The 26,481-nt window shown below is 45.1% G+C and overlaps 4 protein-coding genes across 6 annotated transcripts; 2 read left to right on the forward strand and 2 right to left on the reverse strand.

The window, feature by feature from the left end:
* Positions 1-7,837: 7,837 nt before the first annotated feature.
* On the reverse strand, positions 7,838-14,645 carry LOC137589495 (dynamin-1-like protein). The gene is made up of 18 exons (XM_068307304.1): positions 14,410-14,645; positions 13,890-14,031; positions 13,449-13,495; positions 13,282-13,353; positions 13,044-13,130; positions 12,754-12,916; positions 12,543-12,663; positions 12,179-12,310; positions 11,568-11,774; positions 11,366-11,486; positions 10,451-10,606; positions 10,283-10,372; positions 10,116-10,208; positions 9,943-9,996; positions 9,711-9,842; positions 9,503-9,612; positions 8,738-8,897; positions 7,838-8,644 (listed from the first exon to the last, which is right to left on the reverse strand). The coding sequence occupies exons 1-18, from the start codon at positions 14,509-14,511 to the stop codon at positions 8,588-8,590; spliced, it is 2,046 nt and encodes a 681-aa protein (XP_068163405.1). The 5' UTR covers positions 14,512-14,645; the 3' UTR covers positions 7,838-8,587.
* A 96-nt stretch (positions 14,646-14,741) lies between these two features.
* On the forward strand, positions 14,742-15,871 carry stmp1 (short transmembrane mitochondrial protein 1). The gene is made up of 3 exons (XM_068307315.1): positions 14,742-14,895; positions 15,186-15,239; positions 15,380-15,871. The coding sequence occupies exons 1-3, from the start codon at positions 14,881-14,883 to the stop codon at positions 15,449-15,451; spliced, it is 141 nt and encodes a 46-aa protein (XP_068163416.1). The 5' UTR covers positions 14,742-14,880; the 3' UTR covers positions 15,452-15,871.
* Positions 15,872-16,118: 247 nt separating this feature from the next.
* Positions 16,119-24,879, reverse strand: dhx57 (DEAH (Asp-Glu-Ala-Asp/His) box polypeptide 57). Its single transcript, XM_068307303.1, has 25 exons — positions 24,836-24,879; positions 24,406-24,439; positions 24,148-24,327; positions 23,786-24,064; positions 23,502-23,708; positions 22,544-23,412; positions 22,296-22,471; positions 22,087-22,208; positions 21,806-22,001; positions 21,598-21,722; positions 21,390-21,523; positions 20,649-20,703; positions 20,347-20,561; positions 20,150-20,266; positions 19,974-20,070; positions 19,716-19,889; positions 19,432-19,632; positions 19,072-19,348; positions 18,897-18,992; positions 18,739-18,822; positions 18,311-18,448; positions 18,150-18,224; positions 17,940-18,074; positions 17,656-17,856; positions 16,119-17,489 (listed from the first exon to the last, which is right to left on the reverse strand). Exons 3-25 carry the CDS (start codon positions 24,321-24,323, stop codon positions 17,346-17,348), a joined length of 4,293 nt encoding a protein of 1,430 aa, XP_068163404.1. The 5' UTR covers positions 24,324-24,327; positions 24,406-24,439; positions 24,836-24,879; the 3' UTR covers positions 16,119-17,345.
* Positions 24,165-26,475, forward strand: morn2 (MORN repeat containing 2). Of its 3 annotated transcripts, none has more exons than XM_068307314.1 (5): positions 24,165-24,265; positions 25,567-25,617; positions 25,684-25,790; positions 25,870-26,006; positions 26,275-26,475. In XM_068307314.1, exons 3-5 carry the CDS (start codon positions 25,719-25,721, stop codon positions 26,375-26,377), a joined length of 312 nt encoding a protein of 103 aa, XP_068163415.1. In that variant the 5' UTR covers positions 24,165-24,265; positions 25,567-25,617; positions 25,684-25,718; the 3' UTR covers positions 26,378-26,475. The 3 variants fall into 3 exon arrangements, with proteins under 3 accessions (XP_068163415.1, XP_068163414.1, XP_068163413.1); XM_068307313.1 differs by lacking the exon at positions 24,165-24,265 and adding an exon at positions 25,038-25,062; XM_068307312.1 differs by lacking the exon at positions 24,165-24,265 and adding an exon at positions 25,274-25,409.
* The last annotated feature ends 6 nt before the right edge of the window (positions 26,476-26,481 follow it).

Consider the following 26,481-nt stretch of genomic DNA (forward strand, 5'->3'; position numbering starts at 1 on the left):
ATCTTGATGTTATTTATTATTCTGAACCAACATGATCGTGGACCTTTATCGAGTGGGACTGAAATTAAACATATTTTAGTTTTGAGTTGTTGAATCAGTCATGCTGGGGTGTGTTCTGACAAAACGATAATAATCCATTTTGAATTTTTTTTCTTTCACGATGGCAGGTGTTGGCCGTGCCTCACCTGTTAGGTAGGTCCAAACCCTCTCTTTAACTTGGAACAATGCAAAACATCAGAGTCTTCAAAGACATGACATCAAAGACTTCCTAAAAGACTCTATTTAAGAATGGGAGTCACCATCCTTCTGCTTGAGTGTAAACTTTAGACCATTGAGATGTACGGAGAAGGTGATGATAGAAATCATACGAGGTTTAGAAGCGATAAGCATGAAGTCGCTATGTATATCACCAGTGGAGGAGACCGGTACAGCATGGAAACCAGGATGTCAATTGTATGTCGGAACGAACCTGCAGTTATGTTTCGTGAACCTTATCCTGAACCATACTGGCCACTAGAGTAGCACACCCATCATACAAGCTTTATGAGGCAAGCAGCTCATAAAGTCGGTTTTCTCCGGGTGCTCCGGTTGACCAACACAGAAACATCAATAAATAAACATGAAGAAATCCTCTAAACTTAAATCTCAGCAGGAATAAAACACAAGTGTCGGGTCTTCTTTCCTAGCGTCAATCGTTGCGTCTTCAGCTACTGGAGCCGTGGCGCTACGGAAGCTCCAAGCTCTGCTGTCCTGTCACACTACAAACTTGCAGACACGGAAAGAATAACTAACTAAATAACTAAACAACTAAATAAATAAAATTATCATCTTAAAGAAAAGTGTGTAAAAACGTCTTCATTTGAAAACTCAACTCAACGGGATACGCCTTAAACCCCAACGCCGCCATCTGCCTGATTCAAGTGTCTACAGACCTTTTTTTTTTAATTGCTTTTTAAAATAAATAATAAAAATGTGTAAAGCATAAAAAAAACATGTAATGACTGTCAAACAAAATTCAACTTATTATTGTAGTCATTTAAGGTGGTTTGTCTGAACATGATGGCTTGCTTGGTGGTTGTTCAGCTTCCTTTTCTTGTCACATGACCTTTCTTGAGTTGGTTTACCTTAGGTTCTTGAAGCATGTCCTTTAACCTGAATCAAGTTTTCACTTTGTTCCAGCCTGAGAAATAGCTGAGAAGTTTGTTACACCCTGCTTCAAAGTGGTGATGTATTGTAATGGTCAGTGTTTGTTCATCCGTCCGTCTGTCTGTCCGTTAGTCCACCAAATGTCTTCGCAACCGTTGCAGATAGAAAGATGGAACAAAAAGCACGTTACTCGGGCAGCAAAGGGGATGACCTTCACCTTGAAAAAACTAGATCAAGGTCAAATTTAAACTTTTGTACACTCAGGAACCGGATAAGATAGAAGGACGAGGGAGAAAGCCAGTGTGTGTAAGACCATAGATAAAGCTAGTGCTTTGATTAATGACAGTAGGTCAGAGCAAACTCAACCACAAAAGCATTAATCATGATGTTTGGTTTGACCCCAGGATCATCCAAAGTTGACGCAAACCTGTCCACTTGTAGCTTTGGGCAGTCCGTTGAAGAAACCTTGGTCTATTTATAAGATTGTCATCTGCAGGATTATGTTAAAATCCTGGTTGTACTGTGTAAATAAAAAGCTGTAGATTACCCTTTCTCAATGCAAAGTAATGTTAGTTTCAATAGATCATTCTGGATTTCACCTCTATGGAAGAAGGGCTTTGAACTTGGGACAAATGTAAAACATCAAAGTCTTCAAAGACATGACATCAAAGACTCCAAAGACATCTGAGTCTATTTAAGAATAGAAGTCCCTGTCATTCTGCTTGAGTTCACACGTTTGTGGTTTGATTCCTGTTAGACCATTGAGATGTATGGAGAAGGCGATGATAGAGATCATACGATCTATAACAGAGATAAACTAGAATGCAGTCTATTTATCAATGGAGGAGGGGATAGGAGCAGCCGAGAACTCTGGACACTATATCTATATTGGGACATGCCTGCAGTACTCTATCGTGTACCTTATCATCGACCATATCGATTACGAAGGTAGTGCTGTTGGAGTTTGTATGTTTGTATGTTTGCAATTAGCCTCAAAATCCAAAAAACTCTAGTTTACTTCCATGTCGGTTTTCTCCGGGTGCTCCGGTTCACCAAGACAGAAACATTACAAAAAAACAAAAACAAAGAAGTGGCAGGACCTGGGTAAATTACGCAGAATTTTTTAAATGTTATTTATGTGATTTATGTATTCATTTATTCAAGTAAGTGCCTTAATCGGAAAGCTACAGGTAGTTAACGCTGGCAAGGATAAGGAAGTTCTGCCAACCCGTTGAGACAATCATGTCAAAAACTAACTCATTTCTCGGCGCCCCATTCATTGGGAAGATTGGCGCCCTTCTTGGCAGGGTGACTGTACTGCAACCACAAATCGATTGATAACCATGGAAAACTGTGCCTTGATGTTCCTTGTGTTGCCTATACTTTCTGAATAAAATCGAACAGAATTTAATTGAATGCGTTAAACCTTGCTTTCTATATCATAGCCATATATTATAGAAAATTGATTTATGATTATTGATCCTTGCAAGGTTCAACTAGAGCCACGGCAGCCAGAGACTGCAACATCCCGCGACATTGATCAAAGCTAGTGCTCTGATCTACTGTCATTGTCTTACACTGGCCTTCTCTCTCATCATTCTATGTTATCCGGTTCCTGAGTGTACAAAAGTTTAAATTTGACCTTGACCTAGTTCTCTCAAGGTCAAGGTCATCCTCTCATTTTCATCCCCTCTGCTGCCTGAGTAATGTGCATTTTTTTTCATCTTTCTATCTGCAACGGTTGCAAAGATACTTGGTGGACTAACGGACGGACGGACGAACACACGAACACTGACAATCACAATACATGGCCGCCTTGAAGCGGGATGTAATGACGTGTGTGTGGTTTATTCTTCTCTATTGTGGGAGCTATAGATCCTTAAAATAGTTTCGTAGAAATTGAAAAAAATCTACTTTGGTAGGTCCAAACCCTCTCTTTGAATTTGGGACAATGTAAAACATCAAAGTCTTCAAAGACATCCGAATCTATTTAAGAAAGGCAGTCCATATCTTTCTGCTAGAGTCTACGCTTTCCTGCTTGATTTCTGTTAGACTATTGAGATGTACGGACAAGGCGATGATGTAAATCATACGAGGTTTAGAATAGATAACGGAGAATGGGAGCTATATATCAGTGGAGGAGGAGATCGGAACGGTGCAGAACTCTGGACATTACATCGATATCGGAAGGAGCCCACAGTAGTTTATCGTGAACCTTTTCTTCAACCATATTGGTCAACAAGGTAGCGCTACACATGAAGCATAAATACCCATCCTGGTTTCTCATGATCTAGTGGCTGGATGGTGGAGACACACGATTGAAGACAAAACCGGCGTGTAAATGATTCACACAATGGAGGGTTGGAGGGAACCTTCTCCTCAACTAGCTTGGTCCTAAACACATGGCGTTGATACGGTAGTGGTTGGTAACCCACAGAACACTGGGAAGGTGAGAGTCTGGGTTGGGTATTGTTGGCGTATTCAACCAATATGAGTTCTTTGAACACCTACGCCTTAGCGTCTAAGGCGTAGGTGTTACTTGCGGGCAATCTGTACCACCAGGGTTCAATTGGAATCCGATTTGTGTAGTCTGAACGCAGCCAATAATTAGCTTTGGAGAATCTGTACCCACAAAAAGCAGCTAAAGATGAGGTGATTTTTATCGACTCGTTTTCAAGAAGATGGATGGAGGGTCCAAAACCTCTCCTTGAATTGGGGCAAGGTAAAACATCAAAGACATGACATGAAATACTTCAAAGACATCTGAGTATTTAAGAATGGGAGTCCCCATCCTTCTGCTTGAGTCTAAGCTTTTCCTGGTTTAATTCCCGTTGGACCATTGCGATGTACGGACAAGGCGATGATGTACATCATACGAGGTTTAGAAGTGATAAACACGAATGCAATCTATATATCAATGGAGCAGGAGATATGAGCTACACCGCAATCATGAGGTCAATTCGGAGAGAACCCACAGTAGTTTATCAGGAACCTCATCGTACTCCGTTTTGGCCCATCCTAGTCTAGCCTATCCCAAGAACCCTTTTGACCTCATGTCATCACTAGGTAACTAGAGCCACAGTCATACATGTTCTATGAGCCAAAAAGCTAATGCTAGCATTCAGGAAGCGTTTATTAAAAAACTCTGAAACAGGAATTTAATTCCATCCATCCACTCTAAGTGAGACGCCAGCCAATTGAGAGTCCTGTAATTAGCATCTAACTCCAATAGATTTACTTTATTTACATGTCGGTTTTCTCCGGGTGCTCCGGTTCACCAACACAAAAACATCCATTAAAAAAAATGGCTGTGTAGGAGCCGTTTTAAAGTTTATTCTATGTATAAACCTTATTTTTTTATTCGTTTTGCTTTAACTCCGATGCTATGTCTCTTTGTTCACACCTTATTGGCTGCTGCACCTTTCACAGGTCAGAGATCAGATCAGCATATATACAGTACAGTATATGCGGGGTTCTAGTCAGCATTTACTGTATAGAAACCAGTTATTATTGGCTGTTTGATCTGTGAATTAATTTTTTTCTGCAATAAATGGGAACTTCACACAAAGAGAAACATCCTTCTGGATATTTTTGTTGATTTAAGCTGAATACACGTTGGCAACACTCTGTCATTCCTGATAAATCTATAGTCCTCATAGATTGATCCCATAAACATTCACCTATGATTAGCTCTATAGACCGTTAATTAAATCCAACAACATCTGTGTAATTTACTTCAGTTTAGTACCCCTACAAGAATCAATGTGTCTTTGGTATTAGAAGAACTTGTCCATTATATTCCTATTATACGTATTTCCTGTGGCTCTATTAGCAGCTACAGACGAGGTGATTTCAATTGTCATGTCTTCAAGAAGATGGATGGACGGTCCAAAACCTCTCCTTGAACTTGGGACAATGTATGACATCAAAGAAAAGACATCAAAGACTTCTTAAAGACTTTTCTACTCTGAGATGAACGGAAAGGGCGATTGTGAACCGTCTGACCCTATACGTATAGGTATGGAGTTCCTGAGGTGGTTTCAATCGTCTTCAATCCATCTAGAAGATGGAAGGATGGTGGGTCCAAACCTTCTCTTTGAACTTGGAACATTGTAAAAACATCAAAGTCTTCAAAGACATCCGAGTCTATTTTAAGAATAGCAGACCCTCATCTTTCTGCTTGAACATTGAGATGTACGGAATGGGTGACGGTTCAAGTCATTCTATTTTCAATAATCAAGACAGAGAATGCTATTTACTCATAACTAGTGCAGGAGATATGTCCAGAGTACAACTCAGCAGGTCAAATATATTCATGTTGGAGCCCACGGTGGTTTATCATGAACCCTATCCTTACTTGTTCTGGTAAAAAAAGGGCGGAGCTGTCACCAAACAGCCGGAAGGTTCCGGGTTCAAGTGGGTCTTTGTCTTTCATGTCGCCCCGGGATGAGCTGGCGTCTCATCCAGGGTGTATCCTACCTCTCGCATATGTCATCAATAGATAATTAGAGGCACAGTCATACAAGTTCTATGAGGCAAGAAGCTAACGCTAGCATTTAGGAAGGGTTTAGTCTGGGGGCTCAAGCTTGTCTACTGAAAAAAAAATTAAAAATGGGGATTTTACTCTCTACACCCCAGATGAGACGCCAGCTCATTGAGGTGTCTAATCAGCCTCCAACTCCAAAAGATTTACTTTACTTCTCTGTTGGTTTTCTCCGGGTGCTCCGGTTCACCAACACACAAACATCCATCAAAAAAACAACAACCCCGAAATGTCGGGAAACGGGGACATTACACAGAACTTTGTCAGAGTTACATGGTTAATGTTTTTATCCAGTTGATTTATCAAGAAAAGTGTGTAAAAACATAATTTGAAAAGTCAGAGCCTCGACGGGATATGCCTTAAACCCCAACGCCGCCATACGACTGCCTCAAGTGTCTGCAGACTTTTATTTGATTAAAAAAAATTATAAAAATGTGTAAAATAAAAAAAAAAATCAAACAAAAAATAATATTGATAGTCATGGTGATTTATGATTGTCCATAACACGAATCCAGATCCATCAATAAAAATGTCGGTGCCAACAATTAATAAATAGTTCTTTGCTCAACAAGATAAAATTATTTTGCTGACGGAAGTGAACCACGTGATGCCAATAATGAATCCTGTCTGAATATATCAGCATCCACGACCCCAATGAAAATAAACAGTGGAGGAATAATGATCCTTCACAAAGCAATGAATGAATGAAGCCTATTAAAAAATTCTCATACTCATTCAGAATAATCAATACTCTTCATAGTTTCTGAGATCACGATGGTCACATGAGTAACGCGGGGAATGGACGTTACTCACTCAGGTGAAGTAATCCTTCAGGTGCGTTTGGGTGGAGCTCCTCTGGTGGGGAAAGTTCTCATTAATCCATCGCTGGATCCGCGTTAACGGGAGTTCAGAAGTCCAGAACGCGTGGAAATCGAGACTCTTCGGTATTTAGTATCCTCAAAAGGCATTGATTATTTAAATATAGAACAACATCGCGGAACTGAGTTCCTCTCCTCTCGCCAGCTCATCCAAAACCACCAGCTGTTTCCACCAGGTGGTTCTCAGTGGGCGGGGAGAAGCAACCAATCAGTGCGATTGATCAACTCCAAGTAGTAATAATGTGACCCACAGAACATGTCATTGGCAGTGTCCATATGAATTCAGCATGCAGGTCTTACTTTGCTTATATTTTATTTCTTTTAGAGGATTTTGTGTCTTTGTCTTTGTGTTTTTGTATTGTTTTTAGTTTTTGAGTTCACCTCAGGAGTCACATCCTTTAATTGGTTCAACTTATCCAACAATCAATAATGTTGCGCGTTGAAATGATAATTCTCCGTTTACATCGAACCAAAAATCGCCCCATGCGCTCCAGTTTTGAAGGAAGTACTTCAATTCGTTTCGTTCATCTTAACAAAAGTTTGCCTTTTATCAAGTTAAAAAAATACGTAATGATATCTGAGTTGTTAGGATGGGTAAAGTAACATTAAAATGATTTTCTCAACTTTTATTTAGAATATTTCATCCAGACGCGTTGGCGTCGTGTTAAATCTGCATCAAATGAAAATGAAGCATTTGTAGTTCCTCACTTTGGCCACAGGAGGGAGTAAAACGCTTTTACCGTCAAGAGCCTTCTAAAAAAAATTATCAGCAATGGAGTTTAAAATATATTTCTATTTGAAATGTATACAATCGTAAAACTGTTTGAAATGCTAACTAGCATTAGCCCCCCTCTCCCTTCTCGTTAGTTTCCTAAAGATAAAGTAATAATTGTGCGTCTGGGTTCAGACACGAAGACTGAGTGAAGCTCAGTAATACTACCATTGACCACAGGAGGGCAGTGTCATCAATGTGTTCATGTCCGGTGGTCGTTCAAAATAAAAGCATCAAACTAACAAGAAATATATTTCACAATTAAAGTACGACTAAAAACTGTTTTTTAATGTTTTTATATTGTTTTTGAACGATTGTTACTATCAGAATAAAGACGTGAAGGGGGTTTTAAGCGAGGAGATTCATAAAGAACGTGAGTCATCACATTTACAGATTTACAGCTCATCAGAAATATTGAAAGATGCAACTTTAACTGCCTGGAGGCAAAAAAAAAAGCATCCATGATTAAACAAAAACAGTAATGAAAAGGTGGAATATTTTTATTACAGGTGAGTTTCATTTAAGTTTTATTATTTCACAAATTTCACACATATAAAAACAAAATTATGCAAAATGTGGCAAATTACTTTAAGAGAGAAGAGGCAGGGCTGAGATAAACACCGCCGTCACTTTACTCGCCGACCCTCTCTATTGTCAGTCTCTCAGCTTTAAAATGAAATCACCTAAAGCACTCAACCGGAAATAAAATAACTCTTTATTGTTGTTGGAGCCACAAACAAATGTAAACATGAACACGTGATCTAATATAACACTTAATTAACACGATCATAAATAAAAGTTCAGTGCAAAACAAAGCTGTGATACGTACACACACAGCAGGATTAGCATTAGCTCCAGGAGGAGGATGTATGAAGTTTTCTAATGTTTTTTTTTATACCTAAGCATTTGCAGAATATTTTGTATAGCTGCTAAAATGGCATCAAAACTTTTATTTTGTTTAAAATTTTTCCTCCATAATCCTCGTGACAGTCGTGAAAATCGTACGTTGAGTTTTAGCTACAATAGAAATGGCGCAAATTCAAATAAAAACAGCAACAGATTTAAATAAATATTCATCGTACATTTTCCTGCAGGTATCCTGTGAGCTAGCGTGATAGCAGCTGAGTATTAGCGGGCATCAGGAGTGCGTTGTCATGGTTGCAGATCCAAAAAAAGATCACGTTGGGACGGGAGAAGTGGGCGGAGCCTTGGCGTGATGGAATGACGAATGAGGTTTGGCTTCGTTTCTCACCACAGGTGCGTTTCCCTGATCTCGGCGATCACATGACTGGCTTTCTGTAGAGCCTGTGAATATATTGAAAAAAACTTCAGCATGACGGAGCCTGAACGCATCATCAGGGAAAACCTGGTTCAGGTGGAAGGGGCGGGGCCTCTTACCTGGAGCATGTCGGCAGCCTCCTTGCGCCGCTGGGCCATGTCCTCTGATTCGGTCAGCAGGTCGTTGAGGAGGCCGGACTTATAGAGCTGGCCAACCAGCTCGCTCTGGAGGCTGTCCTTCACATGGTTAACCAGGAAGTGCATCACCGCCTTTGGGACGCTGCGACGGAGGGGCGGAGACACAGAAGGGAGAATCCACATTTATTTTTTAGAATACAAATATTTTATTATATTATTTATTGAACGAGTGAATTCCTCAAAAATTTCAGCGGAATTTTAAAACAATTTTGCGGATCTTTAAAAACAGACTTCAATTCCCTGAGTTCGGACTTTCAGGTCGTGTAAAATTATTCCAGGAAGACGAGTTTTCATTTATTAAAAAAGTAACAAATAAATGTAAATAAAATTTAGTACAATTTTTAAAATGAAAGCACTTTATAATCTTTAATTTTTTAAGTTATTTGTTTTTAAAAAGTACTGTTCTCTTCAATTGTTATACTTCCGAAGAGTTAACAGGAATAAACAGTCATGCTCTCTACTGTTTGCTTCATTGCTCTACTTCCTACTTCCTGTTAGTATTTCCTGTTAGCATTTATGTCAAAAATTAAAAATGAACACAAAATTGTAACAAAGGATGGATCCCATAAAAAGTTTTGTAAAAGTTTTTGTTTATCACATTAAGAAAATTATAATGAAAGTTTATATTTATTATATGTACCTTAGGGTTGACCCCTTAGAGACGACCCCCCCCCCCCAGCTCCCTACCTGTCCTGAATGTTCTTGCGGACAATGAGGAAGTAAGACTTGATGAGGCGTTCGATGACCTCGCAGTCACGCTGTTCCCGTGACGACAGCTTCCTGGCAACGGGGACGGGCTGGTGGGGGAGGGGGGGTCGGGGGAGAGAACAGGACGACGTTACAGCTGACTCCTAGCCGACGGGTACTGCATCCTGATTGGCTGATTTGTAGTTACCACGTCCAGTAGGTTGACGGCTCCTTTGAGGGGACTTCCTGGTCCGGAGGCGGGGGCCTCGTCTCCTCTCTTCAGCATCCCCCTCCAGGTCCCCGTACCATCCTGCTCCGCCAGGGGTCCCGCTGGGGGGGCCTGAGGAACCAGGAACACCAGAACACTGAACACACAGTTCGAGCGTCTGAGCTGACATCAGCTGATCAGTGATCAATAACAAGAAGCTGATTGGTCGTACCTTATCTCTGGGGACTGAAGCAGGAAGCTCCCTCATCCGGTTCCTCCTTTGCTCCTGCGGACAGGAACACGATTCAGGTCCCCGCGGTATTCAAAACACGGCAACTTTATTGATCTAATACAATCGATTGCACAGAAACACAGGTTTCTGGGTATTCTCTTGTGTTTTCTGACCTCTATGTTGTTGTTCAGAACCCCGCAGGCGTCCGCAAAGTCTGGGTGTTTGGTGTTGATGTAGGCCAGCTCTATGGCCACCAGGTTGTGCACCTGTGATGAGAGAAGAGAGCTTTGTTTACCGATGGGACGCCGCCGCGCCTGTCAGGCGAGCGGAGGAGACGCACCATCTCGTTGGTGACGGGCAGACGCTTCCTCAGGAGCGAGGTCACGACCTCCACGATGGCTTCGTGCAGCTTGGGGAATCTCTGCAGCTCCTGCAGGGACAAACAAAGAGCTGGATGAAGCCCAGGCTTCATCCGCCCCCCCACCCCCACCCCGTTACCGGCGGTTACCTGCGTGCTGTAGTTGCTGCAGTGCTGGATGATCCTCTGCATCTCCTCGTGGACCAGCTCCACGCAGCGCAGGCTGGGCTCCTCCAGACGCTTCACCTGCTTCTTCACCAGCAGCTCGAAGGAGACCTCAGGCACGAACAGGGAGGGGCGGGGGCCCTGGGGGCGAGGAGCAGACGTTACAGCATTCCCCTTTGCGTGAGTCCTTGCGTCTTTGACGCACATTTTTTAACAGGGACGGTGGAAATCACCGTTGTTTTGATCTCGCACGAGAAACTCGTCACCAGACTCACCTGTCTGATTCAGATATTACTACAGATGTTACTACAGATATTACTACAGATATTACTACAGATGTTACTACAGATATTACTACAGATATTACTACAGATATTACTGAAATGTGTGTGTGAAGGTACGCAGCTTGGTGCAGTGTCCACAGGACAAAATATGAATTAAAGTTAAAGAAAACTTTTGAGTTAAAAGCAAAAGTGAAAAAAAAACCTCAAAACTATTACATCTTTATTTTTTTTAAATGACTACCAAGCTTTAACATTTTGAAATTTATAAAACTGAATAAAATAAAAATAAAATATAATTTTATAATTTATATTTATATAATTATTTAATTTATAATTTTATTTTATATAATTTTAGAAATTTTAAATTAGATACATTTTAAATTATTAATTTTTTATTAAAAAATTTTTTACTTGAACATTTATGACATCATCATTAACAAAATCATTTAAATTAACAGTTTGTTTAGTTTATTCTGTAATTAATTTTGGGATGCACAAATTTTTCTTGAAGCGCATCCCGGGGATGAACTACTTTCTGGAGGTAACATGAACTCTGATGTTCCCCCAGGTGGTAATGATGCTGATGACGTCACTGGCGTGACTTGGCGGTACTCACGGTGGCGTTCCGGATGGCGGTGAGGATGTCGATGGTGCTGAGGCCCCCCAGCGGATCCACCGACTCCAGCGTTCGGCCAAACGTCTCGTGGAAGATGTAACAAATTCGGGCGCCGCCGCACCTGGAAAACAGCGCTGTTCGTTTTTCAACCGCGTCGGCTCAACAGCACCACCCTGTGGCCGAGGAGAGGAACGGCACTCACAGCTCGGCCGTCTCGATGTACTTGGCCGTGCCCTCGATGGTGTTGCAGTACTCCGTGGCGAACTTGGTGATGAGCTGGAGCAGCGTGGCGCTCTGGTCCTCCACGGGTTCGCCGTAGCTGCTGAGGAGCGACTGGTACTGCGCCGCCAGGACGTTGATGCGCGTCTTCAGCTCTGGGAGGCAGTCGCGGATGTGATGCATCAGGAGCCTGATGGGGGGGAAAAGGGTTTTTAGTTCAGATCTGAGCTGTGATTGGTCAGATGTCTGACCAATCCTTATTAGCTTCCTGTTGTAAAAAACAACATCTCCCAAATTTTTTTTTTTAAACATAAACTTTACTGTTTTATTTTGTTTGTTTTTCTCCTTCTGTTTTACTCACTTTGGTTTTTTTGTTTGTTTTTTATTTCATCTTTCTATGCTTATGCAATACAAATACTTGATTTACTTCTGTAAAGTATTTTGCAATGAGTTTTTTTTTTTAGTCCAAAAATTGTCCTTTTCGGACAATGTTCACACCTTTCCTGTGTATTTATTTATTATTGTTTATTATTATTATTTTCTTTTGTTATTCGAAATAAATGAAGTCATTTATTCATAAACCTCAATATTTACCTGTTGAGGGTTCTGGCCAGATATTTGGTTCCATTCCTGTTGGCCAGAGACGGATATTTCTTCTGCAGGAAGGCGTGTTCGTCATGAATGGCGTCGGCGACGGACTTTTTATTGTTGATGTCCAGCTGACTCCTGAAAGTCGAAACGCAATAATAAACTAACAATCAGTCCAGTAAATGTCAGGAGATGTGGAAAATGATGCTACTGTCATTCTGCCTGATCTGCTGCATGTTATGTGTTTTGAATGGAAGGTAATGAATCAGTATATTAATATTTATTGATGGAGGCGCATTAAAAATGTATTACAGTTGGCTCATCCCTGTTCTCTGTGTTGTTTCCTAAGAAGTAAAAACGGATTCCGAACCTGTTGACGACTCCAATGAGGCCCAGTTTGACGGGAATGACTCGACCCATCAGGACATCCATGGCGTCCGTGCCGGCGTCCATCAGGTCCAGCTTGGTGACGACGGCCAGCGTCCTCCTGCCTGGTGGGTCGAGGGTGAAACCAGTAAGCGTCTGATTTTAAAGGTAGAATAAAGTTGGATTTCATCGCCCACGGCGCTTCTTTCTTTTACCGTCGGGGTCGACCTCCCGGGCCACCTTCAACGCCTCCGATGTGGCCATGTCCGTGTTGGCGGCGGTCACCGCCAGGATGATGCAGTTGGGGTTGGAGATGTGCTTCAGGATTAAATCTCTGATCTGGATCTCGATGTCTTTGGGCTGATCGCCCACGGGCACCTGGAGGGAGCAACACCACAGAAAAGCAAAGACGCGGCGTTGTGATAATTTGATTGGTTGGAAACTACAGAAGGAGGAGTTCTCAGATTAACGGATGTTCTTTTTTTTTCTTTTTTTTCAGAAATACCTTCGTGATTCCTGGCAGATCCACCAACGTGAGGTTGACGACGTGAGGAGAGAATATCTTCAGGTGAATGGGTTCGTCGCTGATCCCCTGCAGGGGGCGACAGCAGGACAGTTAGGAAGTCAAAGCGGCTTCTCTCCATAGTGTCATATTTTTCATTCAGACAATGAGAGCAGCTCCGGGGTAAATCCGCTTTTTTTTTTGAACACATTTCATCAGCAGGATGAAGTCTACATCTCACCTTATTATTCCCTGATATTCGTTCAGTTTCACTTTCAATTTCTTGCCGTATTTCAGCAAAATCTGTAAATATCTGTAATAAAATGAAGAAAAAAATATGAAGACAAGCAAGGATCACGATTATCAGTATTATTATTATTCAATATTTTTGTCTCGTGGAGCCCAGACCTTATTTTTTGTGTGCAGAAACTTCCCCCACTCTTCACCTTCTCTGCCTGTGGATCAAAATGAAGCAGTGGGGTTACAGTTACACCCCAGAGGAGGCAAACGTGGGCGCTAAGTTGACTGATTTAAGCAAGAACAGCTAACACGACAGGTGAACGGAGCAACTGGATTTACAGGAGAGGCGTTGAGGAAGAGGAGGAAGCGAGGCTAAGGTGACATTTATGTAATGCACCTGAGTGAAGCACAATGATTTTCACACACTGGCATCAGAAAGCGATGAGAGAGACGGAGACAAATCTTTAAAATCTTCGCTGAGCATAAGGAAATGAAACAAATTCCGTCTGTTCCCGTTAGTGTGAGATACCAGATGACTTCCATGCAATAAATGTGATTAAAAGGATGAATGCAAAGTCAAAACAATGCAGAATTTTCTTTTCTGCTCACCGATTTCATCATTTTTCCTGGCGTCTGCAGGATCGACGTGGACCAGCTGGAGGATGAGAGGTCGCCGGGTCACGATGCCGGTCCCACGGGGCAGCAGGTCCCGGCCCACCAGGCTCTCCAGCACGGAGCTCTTACCACTGCTCTGGAACCACAAACATAGAAATACAGATTAGATAATAATAGACGACACTTATCAGATCAAAACACAGGGATGATACAGATCAATACTGGATCCACAAAACTCCTGGCATGGTTTCCTTTCAGCAGTGACCTGCTTTGGTCAATGACATGCTACATCTGAAAATAGCACTGATTGGAGCCTCTACCAGAGCACAGATGACATTTGCAGCGGTCATCCTTTTAGCAGCTCCCTGGTGGTGCAGAGTCAGTTTTTTCAGTCATTTATTATTACGCTTAATCCAGTAAATTCACATCTTATAATGTTTAACTTGTGCATTTATTGGTGATAAAGCTACTAGCAAGAGCCGCTATATGACAGAAATGCAGAAACACACTGTACCTGAGTCCCCACCACTGCTATCTGCGGCAGCTGAATGATATCCGCCCCCACGGTGTTGAAAACATCTTGAAGCTTGTTTATGACGGGGATAAGAGCCTCCATGTTCCCGGTTTGTGATCAGAATTATAAATAAACCGGTTATTCTCGTGATGGAGCCAAAGTCATTCAATGTCCCACCGACGCCACCATTGCAGCAACACCCGCTAAATGACTGAAATTCGTACAGTGATGGGAATTGTAGTTTTTTAAAGATGTATTCTTCTTGCGCCGCCGGAGGAAAAGACTACAATACAAGCTCTCGGGATATCACGCGATAGTTTACTTTCTCGCGCATGCGTATACTTGTCTTTGCAGACGAGCTAGCTTCGCACGTAGAAGTTTGTTTGAGAACCTCTACGTAACCTTTAACTTAATTTCCGATTTTATGTCAGTAAATTAATCTGCTTTTGTAAATTTCTTCGCTGTTACATAATGTTACAATTCCTGGTGAGTATAAAGACGCCATAGTTGTTGACATTGACATTAGTCGGGATGCTGAGGGGATACGCGACTAGCCAAGCTAATGTGTTAGCTGCTAGCACAGTATTCTTGTTATGCTCATAATTATGCTAACAGCATAATCAACAGACCTTCTTGTTGTGTCAGTTGAAAGTCGATGCTAATAGTTTGTTCCTTTTAATGCAGCTAATGTTTGATTAAATTGTCACATCAGACTTTAATTTTTTATTTTTTTGTAATCAGTCGCTTTGATTAACGTTGCTTGTTTTGTCTTTCAGGCTGGCTTTACGTTGGGAAATGTTATTGGGATGTACGTGGCGCAGAACTATGACGTAAGTTCTCACGTCCGGACAAACCAGGGGTCGTCAGGTCAAGTGTGACGGGGCCACCGGTTTCCTGCATTACCCTGAAGCTACATCAATATTGTCAATGAGATTGACATTAATAAATACTGTTTTATTTTCCTTTTCAGGTTCCCAACATAGCCAAGAAGATCGAAGCCTTCAAGAAAGAGGTGGAGGCCAAGAAGAAGCCCCCAGAGTGAGGAACCAAAAACCACTTTGCAAGAACAAAATGGACTTGGGAGACAAATTATTTATTTTTACGTGGTTAAGATTTGATGGTGTAACATCTGTATAAACAGATTAATAGTGCCTGGAAACGTTTTCGTTTTTTCGTCTTGCCTTAACTGGCATTTGGAGTATTTGAAAGAATAATACATCTGAAAAGATGCCTTGTAGTCCAGGATTATGGGACAGTGGGTTGGCCTTTTCAGGGATTCAATTGTTTGTTTTATATTATGTTCTTTAAATTGACAATAGAAAATACAACTGCTCCTCCTTTGCTGTCCAAAATTTTTATTTGCAGACTTGCAATATAACCGTAAATGCCAAAGTTAGTTTTTATGATGTTTGAAACATATGTGAATATTTCACCTTGCAATAAAGCTTTAGACAATTGTAAACGAGTGCCTGATTGACTTTTACTGACACATTTGCAGAATTGTATAGGATGCAGGTGGAACTTTACTCGGGTTGTCATTACAGGTGTGTCCACCAGGTGGAGCCAGAAAGATTTATTTCATTACAATGAAACATTTCTACTTTTTCTTCTTCCGCTTTGTTCCCTTCTTACTTTTCTTTGTTGCATTCTGCTGAATGAAGCCTCTGAATTTCAGACAGTCAGCTGCATTGTGGGAAATGTAGTAGAGATTCTCCATGGCTGCTGGGCTGAGGAGGTCCACCTCAGTCTTGGTGGATTTGGCACCAGAGGACTTGTTTCTGGTTGTTTTTGGACTCTTCTTTTTCTTGGCGGGTTTAGAACTCTGGGATTTTGACTTCCTGGATTTGGTGGGCTTTGAAGTAAATACAGATGGATTGAAATATTACTAGTTTGGATTTTGTAGTCTTTCAAATCTATAGTATATACTTTACCATGGTGATAGATGTCAGGTTCTGTCCTGATGTGATGAGGAATTATTTATCCATCTGTAAAATGAGATTCCTATGCAGAAATAAATGCTTCAATAAATCAGTCTTAGCTTTTGAAATGTCACAAATAAAAATATATTCCTTACCAGTGGTTGACTTGGCACTGAATGGCTTCAACCGGGACAGCGATACCTCTGTTTACGTCCCGTCGTCGTAGAGACAGGACGGAGTGATGAATGAGGAGGCTGGCCTCGCCCAAGAGCCTCTGAACTCCTTTGTTTCACACAATACGTAGTTTCAGGTACGACATTAAGCTCAAAAAATGAGTTCAAGTAGTGAAGGAGCAACCAGCATCCAGTCGGCAGCTTTTTTTAATTTTTAGCACACTTTTTAAGACGACACAAACTCAAACTCTTTGGCAACTCTCCCCAAATTCTCCCAAAATTTAAAAAGCTCTTTCATTCACGTTGTGAAATCCTCATTGTGACATCACTAATACTTAAATACATTCAGTTGATGTTGGACAGAATGCCATGCAGAAGCCCTTATAATCATGCATCACTAATAAATAATCACGATCATGATGGGTTTGCAGCCACTTAGAATAAAAAAATCCAATATGGACCAAAAAAAAACAAATCGGTAACAGTCGTGAACAAGAGACGCACAACCAGAGTTCTTAATGACATCACAAACTGGCCGTTTGCAGCCCACACTAGAAAGTTGAGGCGGTAAGTTTCTTGTTGCACTTCATCATTTTTCTAAATAAGACTTGAGAAAGTAGAAATTCAACTCCAACAATAAGAGTGATGGAGCGTCGTCCTCTGCATAGAGACGGTTTGTTGGCGCTCCATGACAACAACACAAGAGCAGAGTTTGGGGGTGGCGCCTGTTTCAAGTGCAGCATCTCTCTCTGATGCGATCCGAACCGGATTAACGTGCTGCGGGAGCAGGAAGACTTTTTCGCCGCAGCCTGTGACTCGACCACTAGGGGGCGGTGTAGCCGAGCTACTGGGTGGTGATGAGGTGCACGATCATGTGGATGATGCGCGAGCCGCGGGGGCAGCTGCAGAGGTCGATGCTCGGACTCCTGATTTTATCCTCCAGCAGCTGGTCCAGCTCCCATCGCAGCTCCTTCACCAGCTCGGCCACCTGGATCATACACACACACACACACACACACACACACACACACACACACACACACAAACACACACACACACACACACAGGACTGATAGCTAGTTAGCGTTCTTTCCTTTTCTTTACGATTTGAAAATGTATTCAAAATTTTACTTCCAAGACTTTTTCTCCCCGACCTGATGCGAGGCGGCGGCGAACCGGATCCAGCCGTCGTCCAGGTCGATGACGAACTCTCCTTTGCTCAGCTCCACGCTCACCTGACCCCCCCCGAACAGCACCAGCGGGTAGACGGACACCATGCTGCAGTCCCTGATGAAGACGCGGCTCGTCTTCACCTTCTCGTGGTAAACCAGGTAGGGGCTGTTGTAGTGCCGAACCTGGAGGGGGGGAGGGGGGAGTGTCACGATGACGGTGGCTCCGGCTGCACCGTCGTCTACTTCCTGTTCGGCGTCTCTCTCACCGTGTAGTTGACGGACGACGGGTGAACGTGGACGCAGCCGTCGCTTTTGGTGACGAAGCGGAGCTCGTTGGCTTTGGGCTGCATCTTCATCGCTCCTTTGCTGGTCATCTTGTAATTCCCCTGAGGAGCTCGCACCTGGGGAGGGAAGAGGTTTTACATGTCTGGCTGTAGGTCCCCCCCCCCCCATGGGCGGACGGAGTGAAAGCCCACCTGGACCACGTTGGGGTAGAGGGCGGCGCAGAGCATGGCGGACATGAGTCGGATGTTTTCAGCGTTCAGGTTTGCCTGGAAAGGAAGACGATGTCACCGATGTGTCAACGCAAACGAAAGAATGAATCACGTGTGTGTGTGTGTGTGTGTGTGTGTGTCACCTCGGGCCCAGTGGCCTCCAGAACACCATCTGTGCCCTTGGAGCCCATTCGCTCTATGATCCTGGCCCTCAGCCCCTCTTTGATGAAGCCGATGTCAGACAGCAGCTCAGCAAACTGCCTCTTCAGACTCGCGATCTCCTGACAAACGTCACGACCAAGAAATCCCTCGTCAGCGTAAAAACCATCTTCTAGAAATCATCTCCTTCAAACTCAAGGCCCGGGGGCCAAATGTGGCCCTCCACAACATTTTATGTGGCCCGCGAGGGTGTAAAAGGTCAAAGTCTAAAATTAAATAGGTCAAACGTGTGCTTTGATCAAAAACTACATTTCCCACAATGCAGTAATTCAGCTCATTTTAACTCTGGCCCTTTGATGCGAGTTTGACACCCCTGTTCTTGACGGCTCCTCCTCAGGAAGTGAAGCCTCACCTGTAATCCTCGCCACGACAGGAAGTTCTCCCGGCAGTACAGGAAGCCAGCCTGGTTGCCGTTCTTCGCGGCGCAGCACCATCCCTGAAACAGAGGAAGAATCCGCCGTTTCCACCACTCAGCGTTCGCAGGCGCGGTGTCGTTCGTGCGGTCGGTACCTTGTAGGCCTGCAGCAGAGCCAGATGGTCGCTATTGGCCAACGCGAAACCTTGCTTCTTCTCATTGGCCTCCTCTCGCTTATCCCACGGAGACACCTGGAGAGAGGACATCAGGTGATGACGAGACGACTCTTCATCCTCACCTTCTCCTGTTTTAAAAGGACGGCGTTCTCACAAACGGCGACTTGAAGGCCAGACTGGCGGCGATGGTCAACGCCGGGTCCAGGCAGCGGAAGATGGCGCCGAACAGCATGAGCTTCCCGATGCGGACGTCCACGGGGAGGCAGGCCAGGTGGTAGCCCAGCGGGGTCAGCTTCTCGTCCTCCGTCAGGGCCCCCAGGTCCTGCAGGCGCTGATTGGCCGCGTCCATGCTGCCCGTGGCGGGGGGCTCGATGAGGCGGGAGAAGACTGACTCCAGCGTCCGCTCGGCGAACACGTCCAGGATTTTGATTCTGTTGAACAGATTTCATTCAAAAACGAACTGAGGATGCGATCGGCGTCGTTGTTTTTATGAAACAGCGAACAGAAGACGCACCGCAGGCAGAGCTGCTCCAGCGGAACCCTCTGGATCTCCGGCAGCTGCTGCTCGGACAGCTGGTGGTGGAAGCAGTGGCTCGTGAAGAGGTGGAAGCAGACGCCCGAGGCCACGCGACCCGCGCGACCTTTCCTCTGCAGCGCGTTGGCCCGAGACACCCACGAGTCCTCCAGGCTCTCCATGCTTTTGGACGCGTCGTACCTGAAGAGCAAAAACGATTAAATCGTGTTCTGGGAAACAAGAATGTGACAAAAATATTTTAAAAAGTTCTTCTTGTCGCGCACCTTTTCTCCTTCATCTTGCCCGAGTCGATGACGTAAATCACGTCGTCGATGGTTACCGAGGTCTCGGCGATGTTGGTGGAGATGATGATCTTGGTGACGCCCTCTGGTGGCCGGCTGAAAACCGCCTGCTGCTCCTCGCTGGATAAGGTGGAGTGCAGCGGGTACACCACGCACCTGACCCGGGGGTCGAAGGTCATCCACGTTACGTTTAAACCCATGACGCATCCATGCAAATAAAGGCAGCTAGCTTTAACGCACCTGGTGGCGCCCCGGTTGTTGAACATCCTGTTGGACATGAGCTGCTCGTAGAGCATCTTGATCTCAGCCAGACCCGGCAGGAACACCAGAACCGCACCTGGATACCGGATCTAAAAGTCAGACCCACATTTCGCGCCGGAGTTTGATTTTATTTTTTAGCTCGATTAGCTTCCTACCTGGGGGGTAGTCGTGTTTCCCATCCACAATCCACTCCAGCAGGTCCTCCACCAGGTCCATGTTGATCTTGTCCAGGTCCATCGCAGCAATGGTCTTCAGCACCGACTTCTTCGTATCTGCGTCCAAAAAAAAAAAATAGACGTTTAAACTTCACGCTGTAGACGTCCAGGAAGTGGCGAGACGGGTGGGGGCTCACCTTTATACCTGAGGACCAGATCCTGCAGGCTCAGCTGCTGGTCTGGAATCGAGTCTTTAACCGCGTCCTTCTTGTATAAAGACATGAAGTTCCACACGTCGTCGCCCAGGTCGTCCACAGCGTCTCTCGGGTCCGCTCTGGCTCCTCGTCCGCCGGCGGAAAACAAATTCTGTTTCCCCGAGCGCGTGTAAGGACTCCCGTCCTCGATGACGTAGCTGAGAAGAGAAGGAAGACGATTCGGATCGAGACGATCGATTGTCCGTCCTCGAAGCAGAAACAAACATGGGGGGGAATGTACGAACCGGGTTTTCTCGATGGCATCCTCCAGAAAAAACTGGTCGACAGGAAACGTACGCCCTGGACAGAGAGGAAGTCGTGTTGATCATGAAACACAAACATCACTGTTGACCCGATTAAAACGGCTACACACATTACCCAATCGGGTCACAAACGGGCCGCCTCTTCTTCCATAAATTCAGACCTATCCATAGATACTAAGTTTTTTATATATTTTTATTATTATATATGTTTATATGGAATTTGCCATTAGAACCCTGTTTTACTTCAAATGGGAAAAACACAAAATACGGATTTTTTCCAAAAGTTAGTGTACAGTTAAATACTTCTGATAAAGATATTACAACTAATGAATGGAAAGTTTCATTGTAACATGTCAACATTATTGTAAGTAGTAATATATCCCATATATAATTACTGATATATATATATATATATACATACACATACATATACATATACATGCTTATAGTATATGGAAAATATGTGGTTATAATGGGAGTCAATTGGACCATTTTTGACCATTTTAGGTATTGTGTGTAGACAGTGAAAATCTGTTTTTCTATACACTTCCAATGACAGGCATTAAGGAATTTATAAAATAAAAATGAAGGAAAATTACTGACAAAATTTAATCTATTTAGCCTTTTAACTGCCTGATTTATTGGGAGAGAAACACATAAAAGCAACAAAAATGTCACTTTTGGGCCCAAACAGTTTCCAAAGGGTTAAAACAGATGAATCACCTGGGATGTGGATGGTGGGACAGTCGTAAAAATACTGGGAGAAGAGGTTGGCGTTGAGCGTGGCGCTCATCAGGACGACTTTGAGGTCCGGCCTCTGAGCGATCAGGTCCTTCAGCACCAACAGCAGGAAGTCGCTGACGAGGAAACGATGAATCAAGTCAGCCGCAAGACGACAAATCACATCAGAGAAAGAGGCGACGGCCCTCACCTCTCCTCCGTCCTCTCGTGCACCTCGTCCACGATGACGTGGGTGACGCCCTTCAGGTCCGCCTCGCCCTCCAGTCGCCGTAGCAACACGCCGGTGGTGCAGTACAGCAGCCTGGTGGCGGAGGTCTGATGGAGGAAGGCGGAGATGAGCGCCGGCGGCAGAAGGAACCTTCACTTAACGTCCTGAAGACGCGACCCCCCCACTTTACCCTGACACTCTCCAGGCGGATCTGGTAGCCCACTGAGTAGCCCAGACGCTCCGCCCTCTCCTGCGCCACCCTCTCCGCCACGGAGATGGCGGAGATGCGGCGCGGCTGCGTGCACAGGATGTTGGCCACTTGGTCGGCTCGGCCCGTCAGCGAGGCGTCCAGAATGAACTGGGGGATCTGGGTGGTTTTCCCGCACCTGCAGAGACGTAACAACGAATCATCAGCATAAAAAATTCCTTGGAGCCGTTGTGGTCGTCATCGCCGCTCCAAGCGTGACCCACCCGGTCATCCCGCTGACCACCAGCACCTGACACCGCCCCAACAGCTCCAGGATGTTCTCTCTCTCCTGCCACGCCGGCAGCTTCCTCCTCTGCTCCAGCATGGACAGGAAACGCCTGGACGACTGCGATACGGAGCGATTAAACGACAGGATGAAGGCCGATGATGTCACCCGTCATCAGCTCTAACTTTCCCAGAGTTCTTTTTTTACCGTCTTCTTCTGAAACTCCCGACACAGCTTCCCGTTCTCCTGCAGCAGGTTGCCGATCTTTGGGTTGTGCTTGTTCACCATCTTCCTCCTCAGGTTGACGTAACTCTCGCTCTCCACCGGGACCGCCTCACCCTCCTCTTCCTCGTCCAGCGGCTCCACCTCCGCCGCGTCTTTCACTTCAAAAAGAGGAAGACGAAGGTTTTCAGCTCACGTTTGAATAGAACCGACACAGAATCGGGTCGACTCACCGTCTGCCGCTCGATGGTTGTCGGTCCTCCTGCTGCTGGTGTGATTACCACTCCTGTTCTCCTCGGAAGCCCCGCCCCTCACGCTCCTGCTCTTCGTGACGGCGAGAGAGGGCGGAGGAAGCGTCACGACCGGCGGGGGGATGCTGTACTTGTGATGGCAGACGGTCAGCAGCTCCTCCATGGTGGCTTCATCCTCACACAAAGTAATCAGAGTATAAATCACCGGCTCGTTAGCCTTAGCCGCGGCTAACGCCTCGCCGAACAGCCTCTCGGTGACGCTGAGCCTGCCCGCCGCCCCCAACGACTCGTCGGTGGTGCTGAAGGCGACCACCGGCGCCTGAAACGGGTAACGGTTCCCTTTGGGGAAGCGGATCTCCAGTTCGTACACAGGGGGCGAGTAGCTGCTGAAGCCCGGCTGGCTGAGGGCATTCAGCTCGGGGGGCACAGCTCGCCCTTTGGTGGGCAGCTGGTGCTGAAACTTGCATTTGTCGCCGAAGCGGCAGCCTTTTCCTTTGAGGAAGAAGCGGCAGACGTCGCGGGCTTTCACGGGGGCTCCCCGACTCCCGAATCGACCACCGTTCCCGGAGGCGACGTCCGACAGGAACATGAGGTCGAGGGTCACCGTCCAGACGGCGTTGGCGATGCGCTCAGTGAAGCGATCGCCGTAAATGGCGGTTAGAGCCAGAGCTTCTTCCTGCCTCTGGTTCAGACATTCGTCCATCGGGACGCCTCCGAGGCCGTCGGGGGAAACGGCTTCCTGTCCGTAGCGTTCGATGTAAACCTGCTGGAGGAGATGCTCCAAAGTGGCGCCGAATTCCCCTCCTCTGCATTCCAGCGCCTGCTTGCTCCGCTCCCGATCAAAGCCATACCTGCACGAAATCGAAACGCAGAGGAAATATTGAAAATTCAAACTCTTCACAATACAAACCCAACACTAATAGCAGAACCACCTCATCACCTGCAGAGTTTTCCGATGGCGAACAAGGAGACGACGGGTTCAGGCGCCGGTCGCTCGTCGTCGGACTCGTACGACTCGGACGCCGGGCTCTCTGCTCGCTCCACCGGCTCGTCGTGAGTGACCCAAAACTGCCCTTCCTCACGGTGGTCAAGCTCATCGAACTCCTCCTCGTTTTCTTCTCCTCCCGAATTATCTGAACCAGATTGCCTGAGGCAACAGAGGACGATGAGTTCATGCAGATACGCAGGGGGGAACTAATTATTCTCCTGGCTGAATGTACTTACTCATGTGAATCATCATATTCCTGGGACTGCAGCTCCCGCAGCAGCGTCTTCAGTTCTTCTTGGGTCTCCTTGGTCATGAATATTCTCTGTAAAGGCATGGCGCTCGCCTCCGGCCTGGCACTATCCCTCCGAGTCGAGCAGGTTCTGGTCCTCGCCAACGCCCGAGGCAGGGCCTTGCTGCTGATTTTCCTCTCCCTGTCTCTATCTCTGCCTCCTCCCCTCCCTCGACCTCCATCCCTTCCACCAGAACGGCCGATGCCGCCTCGTCCTCTGCTGGGTCTGGAGGCAGAAGGGAACGGATGGGTGAGCAAACCAGGATGTCAGCAGGGGAATTTTGAATCTGCTTGGCTGTAAATGTTCACCTGGAGGGTCGAAACGGTCCAAAATCAAGGCTGAAATCATCATCATCGTCTTCCCAGCGTGCCGCTCCTCCTTTCCTGCCTCCACCTCCTCCACCTCCACCTCCTCCTCCTCCTTTAGGTTTGTTGAATCTCCCACCTCCCCTGTTGGGCTTCCCTCCTCTCCGCCTCGCACTCATTTCCCTGATTAAACAGATTCACACAGATTTAAGCATCTCCATCAGCTTTTCATGGGAACAACACAACAAAATGATCACTCACCTCCAGTCAGTGTCCCATCATAGCAGCAGATAACCTGTGAGGAGTGACAGACAGTGTTTAGCTGGAGTGAACCTGCTGCTCCCCCAGAGAGCTGCTAGCTTCTGACCCGGCTCCAGCAGGAGGAGCAGCGACACGCCGGCTGACACACACCGCCGGCGGCTACGATTATGCAACCAGAGCGGGGTGACACACACGCACACGCATGGCTGGACGCCAACGGGTCCGGTTAGCTTGTTCTGACCGGAAGAGTCACGGCTGGAGTCACGGAAACAACGTGGGGGAAAGTTTGTTTAGCTAGCTAACAAGCTAGCAGCTAGTTCAGCGGAAAGAAAGAAACTTTTTCACAAGTAGAGAGTTTTTTTTAAGGAAATAAATTAGTAGTGAGTAAAATAATTGTGAAAGTCAACTTTCATAACAGGTGTGGACAAACCTGAGGCAGTGAGTCGGGACGCCGGTAGTCAGCAGCATCTCCACTGGCATAGCGGAGAGTTCAAAGTTTCTCTTCCGGTTTCTTTGATGATGACTGCTATGTCCCGCCCTTCTCCACTTCTAAACCAATCACAGCGCCGTAAAACCAATCATAACCAATCATTGAGAACAACTAGTTGGCAATTAGAAGCAAGGTAGGGTGATTCTTTCTTTATCGTCGTAGGACTGGTACGTCATAAGAAAAAAAATGTTTTAGACTACAAATATAAAATTATTATCAATTATATTTTTGAAATACAATCTACGGTTTGAATGAGTAAAATCATTTTTAAGTTAAATTAATATTTTTAAAAAAACTATAAACACATTTTCTACTTTCGTCTCAACTCGACCTGATAACCATGGAAACTGCTTTAAACTTGCGTCAAGCAGCGGTTGCGACGCAGGCTGCTTTTGATCTTTATGGTTACGTAGCGTTAAAAGACACTGATAAATTTAGCTTTTTTTGAGTTGTGTTTTTAAAAATTGTTTTTTTTCATTTAATCTATTCGGTAATCTTCTGTCACGGATGTCAGGTGGGTTTATGAAGGGATTAGGATAGTAAAATAATCCATAAATCAGTGTTGTGATTGGTTAATGCGTGCTGAAGCCGGTTTTTGCATCCTAGTGTGAACTGATATTTAGCAGCTGTACAAAAATATGCTTTAATTTGACATGTCTGTTTGTCTGCAGGAGAAGATCCCATTAAGGTGTCCTACATCTTCCCCAATGGGGACAGATACGGTGAGTGTTCACTAATGACACATCAACATCATTATTCTATTTAACTTTGCATGAACTCCTCCACAGAGGGCGAGTGCAGCCGATCTGCATCAGGGGTGGTGATGAGGAGCGGAGCTGGGAAACACACCTCAGCCAACGGGGTCGTGTACACCGGGGAATGGAAGAAAGACAAAGTGGGTGCATCCTCTGACACGTGCACGATCGTTCTCCTCTGTGGTGACTCACGCACGCTTGTGCACTGTACTTGTGCAGATGCAGGGCAGAGGAACCCTGCAGCATCCCTCTGGAGCTCTGTACAAAGGGGCGTTCAAAGACAACATGTACCACGGGACGGGAACATACACTTTCACCGATGGCTCGACCTACAGAGGTCACTTTCACAAGAACAGGTAGGAAATATCCCTCAGAGGAGGTTGTTCTTCCTATTTCAATGGATAATGACAAGAAGATCATCATTTGTGAGTTCCTAATCAAACACACTTGGAATTATTTGTTAGAACAATAAACCAGCAAGGCTCCAGTTGTGTGTTTCCAAAAGCAATTAGAGGATTCATGCAGCAGAGCATTTGAACATTAACGAAGAGCCAAATCTTGACTTATTTAAGCTGAATCTAATTTGAATATCAGATTTGTGTTGTTATAATTGTTGTCTTCCAGGCTGGAGGGTGACGGGACGTTCACGGACCCACAGGGACGGGTTTGGATGGGGAAGTTCAACGGCAGCGCTGCTCTGGGTCTGAAAATGCAGCAAGGATTTTAACCAAAAAGGGACGTTAGGCAAAACATGTCACGCATGAATCGCATTTACAAAACACACCATTACGAACATTTATGTGATAGAAGTTTAAATAAAAACCATCTGCG

This window comes from Antennarius striatus, chromosome 22 (assembly GCF_040054535.1).
Source record: "Antennarius striatus isolate MH-2024 chromosome 22, ASM4005453v1, whole genome shotgun sequence".
Taxonomy (NCBI): Eukaryota; Metazoa; Chordata; class Actinopteri; order Lophiiformes; family Antennariidae; genus Antennarius; species Antennarius striatus.

Bases quoted from the DNA above. Each gene is read 5' to 3' on its own strand.
- dhx57 (XM_068307303.1), bottom strand. From the start codon at position 24,323: ATGAGTGCGAGGCGGAGAGGAGGGAAGCCCAACAGGGGAGGTGGGAGA. The intron at 24,065-24,147 runs GTGAACATTTAC...TTCTGCCTCCAG, and splicing joins GGACCGTTTCGACCCTCCAG to ACCCAGCAGAGGACGAGGCG. The intron at 19,890-19,973 runs GTGCGTTAAAGC...CCCCCGGGTCAG, and splicing joins AACAACCGGGGCGCCACCAG to GTGCGTGGTGTACCCGCTGC.
- stmp1 (XM_068307315.1), top strand. The intron at 15,240-15,379 runs GTAAGTTCTCAC...TTTCCTTTTCAG, and splicing joins ACGTGGCGCAGAACTATGAC to GTTCCCAACATAGCCAAGAA.
- morn2 (XM_068307312.1), top strand. The intron at 25,791-25,869 runs GTGGGTGCATCC...GTACTTGTGCAG, and splicing joins GGGAATGGAAGAAAGACAAA to ATGCAGGGCAGAGGAACCCT. The intron at 26,007-26,274 runs GTAGGAAATATC...GTTGTCTTCCAG, and splicing joins GGTCACTTTCACAAGAACAG to GCTGGAGGGTGACGGGACGT.
- LOC137589495 (XM_068307304.1), bottom strand. From the start codon at position 14,511: ATGGAGGCTCTTATCCCCGTCATAAACAAGCTTCAAGATGTTTTCAAC. The intron at 14,032-14,409 runs GTACAGTGTGTT...TTGTGGTTCCAG, and splicing joins TAGCAGTGGTGGGGACTCAG to AGCAGTGGTAAGAGCTCCGT. The intron at 10,373-10,450 runs GTAACCGCCGGT...TTGTCCCTGCAG, and splicing joins GCAGCAACTACAGCACGCAG to GAGCTGCAGAGATTCCCCAA.